This window comes from Polistes dominula, unplaced genomic scaffold (genome assembly GCF_049000335.1).
Source record: "Polistes dominula isolate Pdom_NZ unplaced genomic scaffold, Pdom_raw_medaka contig_82, whole genome shotgun sequence".
Taxonomy (NCBI): Eukaryota; Metazoa; Arthropoda; class Insecta; order Hymenoptera; family Vespidae; genus Polistes; species Polistes dominula.
Genome location: NW_028301046.1, coordinates 1719317 through 1735517, shown reverse-complemented (window position 1 = coordinate 1735517; position 16201 = coordinate 1719317). Strand labels below are relative to the sequence as shown.

The window sequence follows — 16201 nt, the reverse complement described above, 5'->3', positions numbered from 1 at the left end:
CGAGAAAATCGGTCGTACGTTAATAATTCGTTCAGATAATTTGTACGTTATCAGACATTATGTTTTTTTTTTTTTTATTCTTTTTCTTTTTTCTTTTTTTTTTTTTTTTGTACGATCATTGCATATGGCTGTTTTCGACGATTATCTAATACGTCACTAGTAACCTTATCTACTTAAAAATATATATTTTTTGTTGTCGTTGTAATATTTTATTATAGGGTTATCTATAAAAAATATAAAATTTTTTTTGTCATTTCGTTAACTTTCATTCGTCCTTTCGATCTTAAACTATTTATAGAAATTGATATAGTATTACACATTTTTCATTTAATACTTAATATAATGAAAAATATAATACTAAATATTAATATTATTAATAATTAATTATATATATTTAGTATTAAATTCAAAATTAAATATGTGCTATTCATTGAAATTTAATCGAATGAAATAGAAAAGAAGAAATACATTGAAACATTTGGCAAAAATGATTAAAAAAAAACGATTCAATGTGGACAACGGCAAGAAGATTTTTATTAATGAACTGAGATATATATAAAAAAAGAATAAAAAAAAAGTATGAAAAATAAAACAATAAAAATGGACGTTGAATAAAGAATAAGTTAAAGAAAAATTGAAACATTCGAAGAATTCTAATCGTCGATACTTCATTTTCAACTTTTTCACTTTTACTAATACTTCCGTATCTTTTTCCCCTCTCTATCTCTCACAAAAACGAGAGGGGAAAAAAGAGAGTAAGAAAGAGAGAGAGAGAGAGAGAGAGAGAAAGAAAGAGAGAGAGAAAAAGACACATCGATAAAAAGGGGATCCGTTCAAAGAATGCCCAAGGGATGAAGGGAAAAGTATCTCGAAAAGAATTGGAAGAACTTTTCAGCGAGGTAGGCAATAAAGAATTTTTTCCCTTTTTCTTTTCTTTTTTCTTTTCAATGATATCGATCGTAGAGATTGGTTAATTAAATTTACGTAAAATAAAATTAAAAAAAAAAAAAAAATATACAGATATTGATTTTATATTAATTTTTTTCTTTTTTAATTTAATTTAAATATCAAATTTTTCATTTAAATTTGTATTATTTTAATATATTTAATTTTATATTATTTTTATCTATTTAATTTAATGTTATATTATTTTATAATTTAATTTAATTTTATTTTTACACATTTAATTTAATTTAATTTTTTTAATTTAATATAAATATATTATTTTATTATTTTATTTATTTTATTTTTATATATTTAATTTAATTTAATTTTATAATTTATTTTTTGTTTTATTTTTATATATTTAATTTAATTTCATATTATTATATATATATATATATATATATATATATATATATATATATATATATATATATATAATATTAATATTAAATATTAATTTTAAATAATATTATTATATATAAAATGTAGCTATATATATATATATACAAGTATAATATGTATGTAAAGCACATAAATTAAAAAACATGGTAATGGTTTAGTCTAGTTTTAAGATTTTGATAAAGTCAACTTCGATAACACAGCGAACGTTCGTTCGGTAAATTGTATTTTGAAAACAGCAAATTATCTCAAGGACGTTCGGAATTACGTCATGTTTGCTTGATCAAAGTGAAAATGCGGAATACTCTATCAAGAGTGTGAGAAAGAGAGACAGAGAGAGTGAGAGAGAGAGCGAGAGAGAGAGAAAAAACGGCGTTGATAAAATCAATGTTTATCTATAACATAATCCAAATGTAGTTCAATCCGATAAGCAACGCCATTCCGAGAGTTGCATTTAAGCGAATATTGGTCCAAAATATGAAAATTTGCTTTGTCTTACTAAATATGTGATAAGAATAATAATATTAATATGTTTTTATTTTTTTTTTTTTTTTTTTTATAATTAACAAAATATTCAAATTATAATATTATATATTTTAATAAAAAAAAGTACATTTTTGTTTTGATTTATTTGATTATAATTAACAAAATATTAAAATTATAATTTTATATATTTTAAGAAAAAAATTACATAAAGTTTTATTTACATTTTTTTTTATAATTAAACAAATATTACACTCTTATATAATAATATTATTTTAATAGAAAGTACATTTTTGTTTTGATTTATTTGATTATAATTAACAAAATATTAAAATTATAATAATATATATTTTAATAAAAAAAAAATACATATTTATTTTTATTTCTATTTTTTATAATTAAACAAATATTACACTCTTATGTAATAATATTATTTTAAGAAAAAGTACATTTTTGTTTTTACTTATTTATTTTTTTTTTTTATTTATTGCACTTTTGATGATCAAATGAAACAAATAAAAATAAAAATAAAATTAACAGGAACTGAAATATCTCGAATTACATTTTATTGTTATTTCTCGAATTTCTTTTTTGTTTTTTCTTCTTTTTTTTTTTTTGTAAAATAATCGTACGTGTTACAGTATTTATTGAGAATTCGATTTCGTTGCCATTTAAACGGTACACAATCCACGATTTTTTTTTTTTTTTTTTTTATCGTATTACTCGACAGCAAAAATATTCTAAAGGCTTATCCGGAATTTTTTTTATTATTTTTTTTTTTATTTTACGAATATATAGAACACATGGTGTTGATGATGATGGTCGTGGTAGATACACATATATACTTATATATGTACTTTATTTTAATGTGTTTCTTTCTTATCAGTAGATTTTTGTTTGTAGTTTTCATTTGTATTTTTTTTCTTTTTTTTTTTTTTTTTTACGAGAATACACTTCCTTGTATTAACAGGTACCATCTACCAACCAATCTTCGTGCAAGTATGTGTATATCTACCCTCGCAACTTTTACGAGCGAATAAAAATCCTAAAAATATCTCGAGTATATTTTTTTATCAAGTATGAACAATGGTTAAGGGTTGTAAAAACTATTTTTCTTTTTTATGGGGGTGGAAGGAAAAAAATTAATATATATTTAATATTATGTATTAATATTTTGTTTATATTATATATTTAATTTGATATATATATATATATATATATATATATATATATATATATATATATATATATATATATTTTATTATTATTATTATTATTATTATTATTATTATTATTATATTTATATTATATAATTATATTTATATAATTTGTATGTAATATAAAAAAATATTTATATAAATATTTATATAATCTTAATATTTTTTTTTTATGTAAATTTATTTCTAAATGTTAAATTTTACAATTACAATTGAAACGCGTGTTTTACATGAAAAATAAAACACTGATAAAAAAAAATAGATAAAAATAGCAAAACTAACGTTTCAAATTTGCATTCAACAAAAATATTCCATTTTTTTTTTTTTTTTTTTTTTTTTATACGAGAATCGAAAAGGTAAAGATTTATTCGTTGCTTTTACATTAAATAATAATGTCGATCCAAGAAAACGTTTCTTTTTTTAGATACATTGATGTAATATGTATAAGTACACACATATATATATATATATATATTATATGTATATATGCAGTTGAAGATTGTGTAAGCTCAACGAATACACCGTTTCACAGTTTTCCCTATTTACCCCGGATGTTCGAACGAGATATGAAAATTTCATGAGAAATTTTTATGCTCTTTTCCTTCACTCGCGATGTATCTCAGATTTTTCTTCTCTGTGAATAAAAAGAAGATACGTAAAAAGATATTATACGTAAAAAAAGAAGATAGAAAGGGTGAAGATAATTTTATTCTTTCTTTCTTTCTTTGACCCCCAAATTGTAATTCAGTTTTACACCAATTTTAACCTTTTGTTTTTTTTTTTTTAATTTTATTTTTTTATTTCCTTCCAATTGCGATCCAATTATCGAATCTCGAGTTAGAATTCCTTGATCTAATTCTTCTTTTTTATTTTTTGACGATAACATTCCTTTGTTCCTTTTTTTTTTTTTTTTTTGAACGAGAACATCTTAAAGGTTTCATTTTTATCCTGGCATTTATCCAAAAAAAAAAAAAAAAAAAAAAACAAAAAACGTGTATCATATAAGTCACGTGAATTTTTACCGCTTCATCGTGATTCTTACCTTTCTCTCGTTTTTCATTAAAACTCAAAAAAAATTCTGATATCAATTCCGTAACATGAAAAATGTCTTCTACGAACTCAATGTTAGATGTAATCTTTATCGTATAATTTAAAAGTTTATCGAATTGTCAAACAAACAAACAAACAAACAAATATTCTATACCCAACGACATCCGGTTTTGGTTCGTTGATCCATGATCGATAAGGATCACATCACGATCGTGTAGAAATATTAAACTTTGTTATATTCAAATATTCTTATCTTGGTTTTTGGTTCAAACAATAAGGTAATCAAATCTTGGTTTCTTTTTTTTCTGTATTTTTTTTTTTTTTCGTAGACCATTGTAAATAAATTTGAAATTCTTGCTGAATCAAGAGCGACCAACTTTAAATATTTATATCTACGTACGAATCGTATAAATAGCATTTGTAGGTTGGCCCATCGATTCGAAGGAGACACGCACGCACGCACGTATACACGCAAAACACGTGACTTACAAATCTTGAGAATTCGTAATTTAAGGTGGTCCTGTTACTTCGGAAAAATATTTTTATTATAGTACATTTAACAAATAGAATTTAAATAATAGTAATAATAATCTAATGGTAGACACATTCATTTAATAATTTAAAAAATTATTTTAATATCAAGGATACACGCACACACTCTGCACGCACACATACACGCATAACACGTGATTTACAAATCTTGAGAATTCGTAATTTTAGGTGGTCCTGTTACTTTGGAAAAATATTTTTATTATAGTACATTTAATAAAAAAGAATTTTAATAATGATAATAAATATTATATTATATTTTATTATTATATAAATAATAATTATATAATTCTATAAATAATAGTAATATATATATATATACTAAATAATAATTTAGTGTTAGATACTTTCATTTAATAATTAAAATAATTATTTTAATATTTTAATACACCCTACTTATATTACAGTAAAATTTGACTCTCGTAGTCATTACTACGTAGTAGCATCAAAATAATTACATTAAAATGAAAAAAAATACTAAAATCAGATCGTTATAATGTTACATACACTTTATTAGATAATTTTATTAATTCATCATTTACTATTAAATTATTATATAAATATTAATTATATAATAATAATAAAATTATTAAAAATAATAATTATATAAATAATAGTAATATACATATATATATATACTATAATAATTTAGTGTGGTAGACACTCTCATTTAACAATTAAAATAATTATTTTAATATTCTAATACACCCTACTTACATTACAGTAAAATTTGACTCTCGTAGTCATCACTGTGTAGTAGTATCAAAATAATTACATTAAAATGAAAGAAAATATTAAAATCAGATCGTTATAATATTAAATACTCTTTATTAGAATTATTATTACCGTTGAACACATGTGCGACATTCGAAAAGTCATATAAACAACATTGAATAAAAGAATATTCACTGATGACAACGTATCAGTTTGAAGGTGAATTTCGAAGAGGTCGGTACTCCGAACCTATACACGGTAATTTTAAACATCAATACACATTCATTTCATTTAATTAACAATTATTTGAATATTCTAATACATTCTATTTATATTACAGCACAATTTAAACCTTAAAATCATCATATAATTAAATTATAATTTAAAAAACAAAAATGCTAAAATCAGATCATAACCTCATTCATCATAAAATTATTTCTTTTTTATATACGCATGCGCAACGTTAGAAAAGTCATATAAACGGCATTTAATGTTGAAGTGTTCTCTTAATTAGACTTTCAAGTGGTAGTAGAAATGAGAAGAAAAGATCGTTGAGAAAGGCAGAAAGGTAGCAGAGAGGCGTTGTTGAGAGAGGAAGAGAGGAGAGCCCAAGCTCTCTCACCATCATAGTTGTCGTCGTCGTCGTAGTCGCCATTACTCTTATCCTAATGCTAATTGTTATCGCGGTATGTCGTTGCACAAGTGTAATTACCGCGTCGTTAGAGTAGTTACGTTTTCAGGGGTCGCGGACACGCGCACACGATATTTTATAAGTTGGCCTCCGGGGCCTTATTTTTTTTTTTTTTTTTTTTTTTTACAGACAAACTCTTTCCATGTGGGTTTGCAACATGTACTTCATTTCAATCTCTTTCTTACACTTATATACACGCATACGAATACAGTTGACTGCATACACTAATTACTTATAGCAATACTCATTATCTCCTTAGTGATCTGTACAAATAAGAAAATAATTGATAGGAATTGTTAACATTTATCATTTACAATTAAATATTTTATATTGAACTAATTTTTAGTTTTAGTTTTAGGTTTTTTTATAATGTAATAATAATTTTTTATTTCATGTATAAGAGTATACACACAAATATGTGTATCTTGTCATTATTAAATTTAGTATTTTTATTTTTAAATATAACATATTCTAATTAAAGTTTTATTTTTCATATCATTGTTCATACATTTATTGCTTTTTCTATTGATGAATTTTCAGTTTTAGTTTTTTTTTTTTATAACATAATAATAATAATTTCATATTTAATGTAAAAGAATATACACTAATAATTGATATGTGTTAATATAACACCATGTGAATTTTGCTATTATCAAATGTAGCATTTTTATTTTAAATATAACATATTCTAATTAAAGTTTTATTTTATATATCGTTGCTCTGATTTTAATTGGTAATATTAATTATTACATATTGCAAAATTCGTATGTATAAAAAATTAAAAAAAAAATAAATTATCTATCAATTTATCGTTTTAAAATACATTTGCAATAAAAAAATGCACTTATCACTAGAAATATTATTTTTAACGATGACTTCAAAAACATACTCTCTCTCACACACACACACACACACACATATATATATATATATATATTTCTAACATATGTTTATAGATGCAATATATTTATATTTGTATTACGATTGAGACTTTTCTAGTCGACGAAGCAAATCGATCACATTTGCCATAGACGATTGTTCAAAAGCAAATATCCGAGACTAATCGAATCGAGTAATAATACAACGACATATATTATCAATGACAATTCAAACATATATTATATGAGATCCAATTATTTCAAGGATGCAAGTGTTACTTCATCTTTTTCTTCTTCATCTTCTTCTTCTTTTTCTTTTTCTTCTTTTACCGGAACACACAAGCCTCTGGCATAAGATTCTAAAAAATATCTAACAACGTATATTTCAATACGGTCACCGGTTGTGCTTACTGTTTTACATGCTGTAATTACGCTCAAGGAATAAGAAGAAAGATAAACAGATAATACAAAAAAAAAATAATAATAATAAAAGTAGAACACTCGTCTATACAAATACACATGTATTAGATATACATATACATATACATATATATATAGATATATATATACTTGTGTGTTATTTCTATTTACAATCGACAAGAGAACATTTTCCGTAATCAGCACCTGCGCATTTACTGCTACCTACTACTGTAAATAATGTAATATACATATATTATGATATTGAAACACGCGTGTTAAACTAGTATCTATTCGAACGTTGGTTAGGTAGTTTCAAGTTCGAAATGATTTCAATTAATTAGTTAAGTGCGTTCGACGTGTATATACGTCGTTGCGTATGTTTTTAATTCCGCACCCTGTGAGTGATCTTTTGAAATTAAATTCCACAGTCAACTGATTAAATGAAATCGAGAATTGAGACATCATTTGATTACAATGATAACAAGTGAAACTATTATTTTTGTTAATTTTATCAAAAATAATCGCATTTACCATGAATATTCAAATGGAAATCATTTTATTGAATTATTAATAATTTAATACGACTTCAATATGAATTTTATGTTTGTTTGTGTCTGTTGGATTACCAGGGTGCGCGTTTCCGGGACACCTCGCAACAAATACATAAACAATGGCAAGCTGATCCAGCTCGTGCATTTCCAACAGTTGGCAGTGTTACTACCAACGTTGGTAGTGGTGGTGGTGGTGGTGGTGGTGGTTCCCCGTCTCCAGCATCGGGTGACATTTCAACACCAAATTCAACACCGAGTCCTAGCCCTAGTCCGACCAATGGTCAACTAGTAATGGTAAGTTTTTTCTTTGTTCTTTTTTTTAATTAACACGTTCTGTGCCAAGCCCTTTTTAACTGACTTATCATTCAGGCCATTTAATTTTACTTTAAAAGAATCAACTATTACATGTTATTATTAATTATTGTAAATATAACAATTAAACAAAGTTATGTGCTTTGTTTTATACTGCATTTTGTATAATGCATCCAATATTTTAATAAAAATATTCTTTTAGAATAGAACCAGTTTAACGTGTACCACCGGTGGTACACGTGGCGTGGAACGTGTTAACCTAAATTCTATCATTTCTTTTTTACAGCTCGATCAAACGATATTTTAATGATGAATAATTTATTATTTGTTTTTTTATTGTATATTTATTATATTGTATTATTATTATTATTTAAATGTATATTAAAAATATTATTATTTATATTATTTATATAATTATTAAATTATATATATATATATAATTTATATTATTATTTAATATTTTTAATATACATTTTTGTTTTGAATCAACGTGAACACTTTTTAGGTTAACCCCAATAATAATTTTTATTACGAAGAATAATATTCTTTCGAAAGTTTTATCTAATTAGTAAACAAATTGTCTCTCAGTAATTAATGCGTCCTGTTATCGTTATCTAATTTACATATATGTATATATGTGTGTGTGTGTGTGTAATTATGTATAAGATATAGATAGATACGAGAATTTATTATATAAGATGATATATTTTTTTTCTACATTTTGTTTTATCAACCAATTCGAAAAATACCACTTGTTCTTATTTTCTATTTAATTTTTCTTTTTTTGTTCTGTCTGTAAATTTTATTTTACCCAAGTGTGAGAAAATGGTTTTCTCTTCTCTTGTGTAAACGGTAAAACATCTTCTTTTTCATCTTCTTCTTCTTCTTAACCATTTTTATCTTTTCTCTCATTCCATTTCTTTCTTTCTTTCTTTCTTTCTTTATCAAGTTAGAATGATATTCACGAAGAATATGAAGTAACGTGAAACGACGACTAAAATGGCTAACCCAGAGAAGAAAGTATTATGAATTGAGGCAGATGGCGTAGATATTATCTCAATCCTCCTTCTCGTTGTTAGATGAAAAGAAAGAAAGAAAGAAAGAAAGAACGAACGAACGTACGAACGTTTTCTACTTCGTGTTCCTTCTTTTATATTCTCTTTCTCTATTCCATCTTATATCTTTTTCTTAACGGTCAGTAGTAAGGTCAGAAAAGTAACGTATGATAAATCACGGTTGAGTCACTCACTCAAAAAAAAAAAAACGAAATTATAGTGGCTAGATATTTTATTTTTCTATTTTTTATTTTTAATTAACCCTTTGGTTACATTTGACGTATTAGTACGTCATGCATTTGTTTGGGCAAAGATGCACATGACGTTCTAATATGTCATTGAAACTAAAATGAGATTTAATTAGTTCATTTCGGTTTATTTCAAAATATAATATAAAAATAATTTTTATATATTATTATAATTATTATTATAATTAATTATCATAATAATATAAATTATTTTATTTTCAAATAAATGTGTAACCAAAGGGTTGTTAATAGTAAATTTTATCATTATGCCTATTATTATCGCATTTATCCAACCACCTATAATATACACACACCTATAAAATACATCTTCCCATTAATACGATAGAAAAATAGAACAAATTTGTGATATCTATAGATTCTACCTATTTGAAAATGGCAAATATCAGAGAAACGAGAAAAAGAATTAAAGAGAGAGAGAGAGAATGAGAGAGAATAGAAAATAGAAAAAAATAAATCTATGTGAGTTTCCAATAGAAAACCAAACGGATTCTGAAATTCTCTCGGGGATGGTAGTGGGAGTGGCAGTGGCACTGTGAGTAAGAGTAAGAGGGGGGGGGGATGGAAAAATACCGATGAAGCCTGCGCTGCTGAATTTTGCGTCCATGTAGGTCAGGGGTGATAGTCATCCACACACAAACATCATACCCATACATTCAAACACACATTCAAACACATATATATATAGTCATACAAGGGTATATATTCTCATGCATCTTCAGCAACGTAACTCACATCAGAGTTAGGAACACAAGCAAGGGAACTAAACCTATTGTTTCCCTAAAGGCAAAGACTATCGGTATGCAAGTGGTACATCCAATTGAATCTCGTTCCTAGGGTGGCAACCCATCTCGTCATCGACGATGAGAACAACGATGACTATGACGACGTACTAGACGAGAACTCAGAGCCTCCGGGCTTCAAACACGAACTTGATGTTGTTACTACTCCCCTATAACCTGTTACTGTTATTTTCCTTCTGTTGTTACTGTTACTGCTGTTGGTAGTGCTGTTGTTGTGCTGATGCAACTGCTGTGTTCCCTTTTGTACTATCAATAGTGACGAATAAGACGACTTGGGAGCTTCGATTCTAGGTCAACTGTCACTAATGAGAACCTATCGAGCATATAGAAACCAGGATACTAAAACCCAACCCTCCTCCTAAAACTCCCCCTATCCCAACCCTTCTTTACTATTTTCTTCTTCTATGTTTCTATACGAACGTTCCGACAAATCCAATAATTTACCTTTATTCCTTCCTTCCTTCCTTCCTTCCTTATTCTTAGTTCAATGAACGATCTAATTAATTTTGGTGGATAAACTTTTCATGTTAATTATTGTGATTAATTATCTTAGAGTGTTATGAACGCATATATGCGTTTGGTAATAATTACCAAAGTGGTCTATCTATTTAATGTTTATACTAATTAATTAAATTATATTCAAGAACAAAAGCTTGAATTATTAAATATAATTTATAATTAAAATTTGGTTGAAAGTATTCAGCATTCAAAGGGTTAAATATCAATTATGATAAATTTCCTCTTTCTTTTGATCTCACCTGGATTTTTTTTTTTTTTTTTTTCGTTACATTAGCGTTGTGGTGTTGGTTCATTGAAATTATTTCGAAAGAAAAAAGAACAAAAGAACAAAAAAAAAAAATAACAAACCAAACTGAAAGTTGTATACATCGCATAGAACTTTGTACATTACAAAATGGAAGAACTTTTGAATAATGAATTGTGCATTTATTAATCGTTCGTTTAACATATTCTTTCTTTTTTATGTTTATATTAATTATAGTTGTGTATATACATATGTGTATGTATTTTAATAATATTTTTTGAAAAAAAATTCTACCCAATCAAGTTTAACGAGATTGGATGACTCAAGTGATATATGGTAGTATATTTCTGTCGACGTCAACAGGATTATTCTATGACATCATCGATTTGTATAATTTCGCTGATGTGAAAGACAACGCACGATGATTCCAACCGAGTTTCTCTTTTTTTCTCTTCTCATATTTTTTTATTTTGCACAACGTCGACCTAATTAAGCAATTATGACTACTACTACTATTACTACTACGTTGGATAACCTCGTGACTCGGATTAAGTTGACCTTGGGTTGACAACATACGCTAGCTCGTTAAAATATTTACTGAAAGATAAACTAAAGATTAATTCATATTTTGCAATTGTAACATTTTATAAATACATTTCATTTATTTGGTTAATATAAGATGAATATTTTTAATATAGGTTATTGTTTAATTAAATTAAATACAAATAAAAATAGAATAAGAAGATAAAGAATGAGGAAGGAAAGATGATGCCTTGTTTAATCCGAGTCCACGTAGATAGAAGACCCAGTCTACAGGTCATCGTCTCTATTCTAATTACGTTACACACACTAATGTAAATCTTATAACGAACTGTATACATACATGCATACATACATGTATATAAACGTTTGCCAAGAAGTTAGAAACTTAAGTTACCTCTACCTCTATTCTCCCGATTGCGTAGGTCTTCTTCTCAGGAGTACTCAGCAGCCTCAGTTTACCGGGTCATGATTAATCTTCCGACATTTTGTTTTTTCTTTTTTCCTAGTTATAAGTATACTTAACTATATGTACCTATATATAGTTTCTTCGTTCATTTCGTATAAGTTAATTAACTCAACGGGTGGTACATACATAGTTCGTCTTTCTATGATAAAACAACAAAATAATATTGTATTTTGTAATTATCATCTATTATTTTTTTTTTTTTTCATAATAATAATTAATGTTTGATAGATCGTGTAATTGTAATAGATTTGTAATCTTTCAATGATCGATTAAAAATATTTCATCGTTTTAGAAATATGTATAGATGTGTATGTGTATGATATATCAAATACATTGGTGAAAGATAGAATTTTAGGGTTTATATTCTTACACATTAATATTTGTGGATATACTCAAAGTTATAAAATATATTATTATTATTATTAAAAATATATATAAATATTAAATTAATATATTAATAATATTTATAATATTTTTATAATAATAATAATATATTTATGAATATATTTTTATAATAATTATTATTTATATTATTATTTATTATTATATTATTTTATTTATTATATATATATAATATAATATTTATTAATATTTGTGATACTAATAAATTAAAAAATTAAATTTATATATAAAGTAGAAATTAATATTTATATATATAATATAATAAATATATAATATAAATATTATATTAATATAATTAATAATATAATAAATATTAATAAAATTTATGATATAAATATATATTAAAAATATGTAATAAATAATAAATAATATATTATATATACTTAAATATAGATTATTATAGTAATAATATTATATATATATAACCATACATATAACCATATACATATACATATAACCATACATACATATATATAAGGTTATCAGATTTTAAAGGTGGTGCTTAGGGAATCGAATTGCAAAGATGTTTGAGGGATGTGAGAGAGAACAACAAGCAGGTCTTTGAAAATTCCACAGCTGGCATTTTTCTTCTTTTTCTTTTTAGATTTTTTTCTCCCTTCCTTCCTTCCTTCCTTCCTTCCTGGTAGTCGTTTTTGTCGGTCCCATTTGTAAGCAAGAAATTTGTACGCGTGTCCTGTGTCTACTAGTTTATCGTTCGCCGAAAAAGACGAGACTCTGGCCAGTGTTGGGTATATAGGGTTGACGTTGTTAAAACGTCGTCATGGGCTGGAACGTGTTCTTTAATGGTGCAGCTGGTCTGGGTTGGGCCTAACTTGAGCTAGACGATGATTTTTTTTTTCTGTCTATCCTGTAAAATGAGATATAGGATCTTTTTTCTTTTTTATTTTATTTTTTTTTTCTATGGAAAATATAAACGGGTCACCCCCTAGTTCTTCACACTTTGAACTTTTGGTAAAATATTTCCTATCAAATATTACGATATTCCATTTCCCGATATCTCTGACTCTAATCTTGATTCGATACATTTTTTTTTATTTTTTATTTTAAATCTCTTCCCTCCCCCCCCCCCCCCCATAAAACCCCATTTTATGTGAACGTCTAAGATCGAACATAGGAAAGAAATTTTCGTCTCTTCTTACTTACCCATTTCAATCCTATTTTCCGTTGATGTAAATAAACTTCACTTTAGTGTATTAGAATGAACTCACGTGTATGTAAAAATGTATACATATGTATAACACATATAGATATATATATATATATATATGCACATATACAAAACTAAACAGATGTTAACAACGATGTAAACGCGTGTCGTTCGAATTAATCCTCTTGTTTTCGTTTAACAAACTGTTTTCGCGTTCAAATTGAACAAATAAAACACCCCCTGATCGGTTTGAAAATACTAATAGCTTTTTTTTTTTTTTTAATTCTTGTTGTTGAATTTTTATTATTAAAGTAATGTTAAAGAAAGAGATAGATCATTTTTGATTCGACGAGAAACTTTCTCAAATCGTGGTTTTGTGAAAGCATAGAAAGTTCATTGATTTGCATATCAATTTTGTGAAAGGTATAAATATATACATGTATATATATGTGTGTATTATAACATGTGTAAGTTTTTGATTTATATACGTAAATGGAAAGATTTAATGATATTGTTTGAATAAAATTGAACTATGATGAATATTGTGGAACTATGATGAAAAGATTAGATCTTATCAATCTTAAATTGCTATAGGAAATAATTATAATAAGTTTGTTGAAAAGCGAACAACTTTATTTTGGTTAAATAGATATGAGATATTATATCGTTGATTTAAAAAAAATGTAGTATATATATATTCAAATGTTTATTATATAAATTTTATATTTTTAGGTATTAACATTTTTTATTTTATATTTGCATATTTTTAATTATTAAAATTTTATATTTTATATTTTTATATTTTTAGCTATTACAATTTTATATTTTTATATTTTTAGTTATTTAAATTTTATATTTTATATTTTTATATTTGTGTATTTTTAGTTATTAAAATTGTATATTTTATATTTCTATATTTTTAGTAAATAAAATTGTATATTTTATATTTTTATATTTTTATACTTTATATTTTTATATTTCTATATTTTTATTAATTAAAATTTTATATTTTATATTTTTATATTTTTAGTTTTATTAAAATTTTATATTTTATATTTTTATATTTTTAGTTATTTAAATTTTATATTTTGTATTTTTATACTTGTACATTTCTAGTTATTTAAATTTTATATTTTATATTTTTATATTTTTAGTAAGTAAAATTGTATATTTTATATTTTTATATTTTTATATTTTATATTTTTATATTTTTAGTTTTATTAAAATTTTATATTTTATATTTTCATATATATGTATAACATTTTATTGATATTTCCAATGTTTTCTTATTATTATATTATATTTTTATTTTTATTTTTAAATTTGTAATTATATAAAAATGTTAATATATGTAGATACGTTTATACAACAAATAAGTATATACTTGTTAGATAATATAAATCTCATCATTTTTCTTAAAACGTATTTTCCACGTTGCTGGTCGTTTATCAGAATTTGGATTTTCTCGAGCCAACGTAAAATGTTAGATGAGTAGGATAACGGTTCAACTACGTGGTGTGCTGGTTGGTGCTTTATTTTTCCATAACGAACGATTTGTCATCTTCCCCCTTCTCTCTCTCTCTCGCTCTCTTCTCTTCTTTTTTTTTTTTTTTACTGCATCGAAAAGAGCAACAACAGTAAAAGGGCGAAACCCCTTTCTACCTCCTCCCCCTACCCAACTCCGTTTCCCTTTCCAAAGCTACGACTAAGTGCATCGAAATTTATGAACCACCCTCCTTACCCCTTTAACCCTCCCTCCTTCGATTTTCACCTCTGGGCGAGACCTCAAACGTGTCCTATCCGTAGGATTAATGTATCCTTTCTCAAGCAGAATTTTCTCTTGGAAGGATGTGAAAAATGTAACGATCCTATCCCCTCCTCCCTCCTCCCCCTTCCTTCCTCCACTATTTTAAACCATATCCCTTTTTTTTTTATTTTCTATTTCGTCTTTCCCTAATTTTATTTTTTTTTATTTTATTTTTTCTTATTTTTTTTTCTATTTCCTTTTTCTTAAATTTTATTTCAATTGTTTTATTATTTTTATTAATTTTAATTATTTAATTTAATTTAATTTAATATATATTATTTTATTTAATTTAATTTAATTTAATATAAATAATTTAATTTAATTTAATTTAATTTAATTTAATTTAATATAATTTAATATAAATAATTTAATTTAATTAAATAAATAAATAAATAATTAACTAATTATTTATTTAATAAATTATTTTAATTTATTTCATTTAGGTTTTTTTTTAATATTTTTTTTTATATACTTTAATTTTGTTTAATAATATATATATATATAATGTTATATATTAATAATATATTATTTATTTAAATTAATATTAAAATTGTAATTTTAATTTCAAATTAATTCACGCGAAACATATTTATTTAAATATTTCAACAATTTTTTCTTTACACGAATTATTTTTAAATCAACTTATATCAACACACACAGACACACATATATGTACCCATATACATTTATTAATAATCTTTGAACACTTTGAAAGATTA

General features: G+C 24.7%; 1 protein-coding gene across 11 annotated transcripts in view; it reads left to right on the top strand.

Annotated features, from left to right (window-relative positions):
• The window catches only part of by (focal adhesion protein tensin), a 202944-nt gene that overhangs the window by 110805 nt on the left and 75938 nt on the right, over window positions 1–16201 (top strand). For 9 of the 11 annotated variants that reach the window (XM_015320809.2, XM_015320808.2, XM_015320807.2 and 6 more), the window contains one exon: window positions 7976–8191. In XM_015320809.2, the coding sequence (XP_015176295.2) occupies window positions 7976–8191 (216 nt within the window). Of the gene's footprint in view, window positions 1–454; window positions 900–7975; window positions 8192–16201 lie in introns of all 11 variants that reach the window. The other 2 variants (XM_089175331.1, XM_089175330.1) reach the window with 1 other exon arrangement.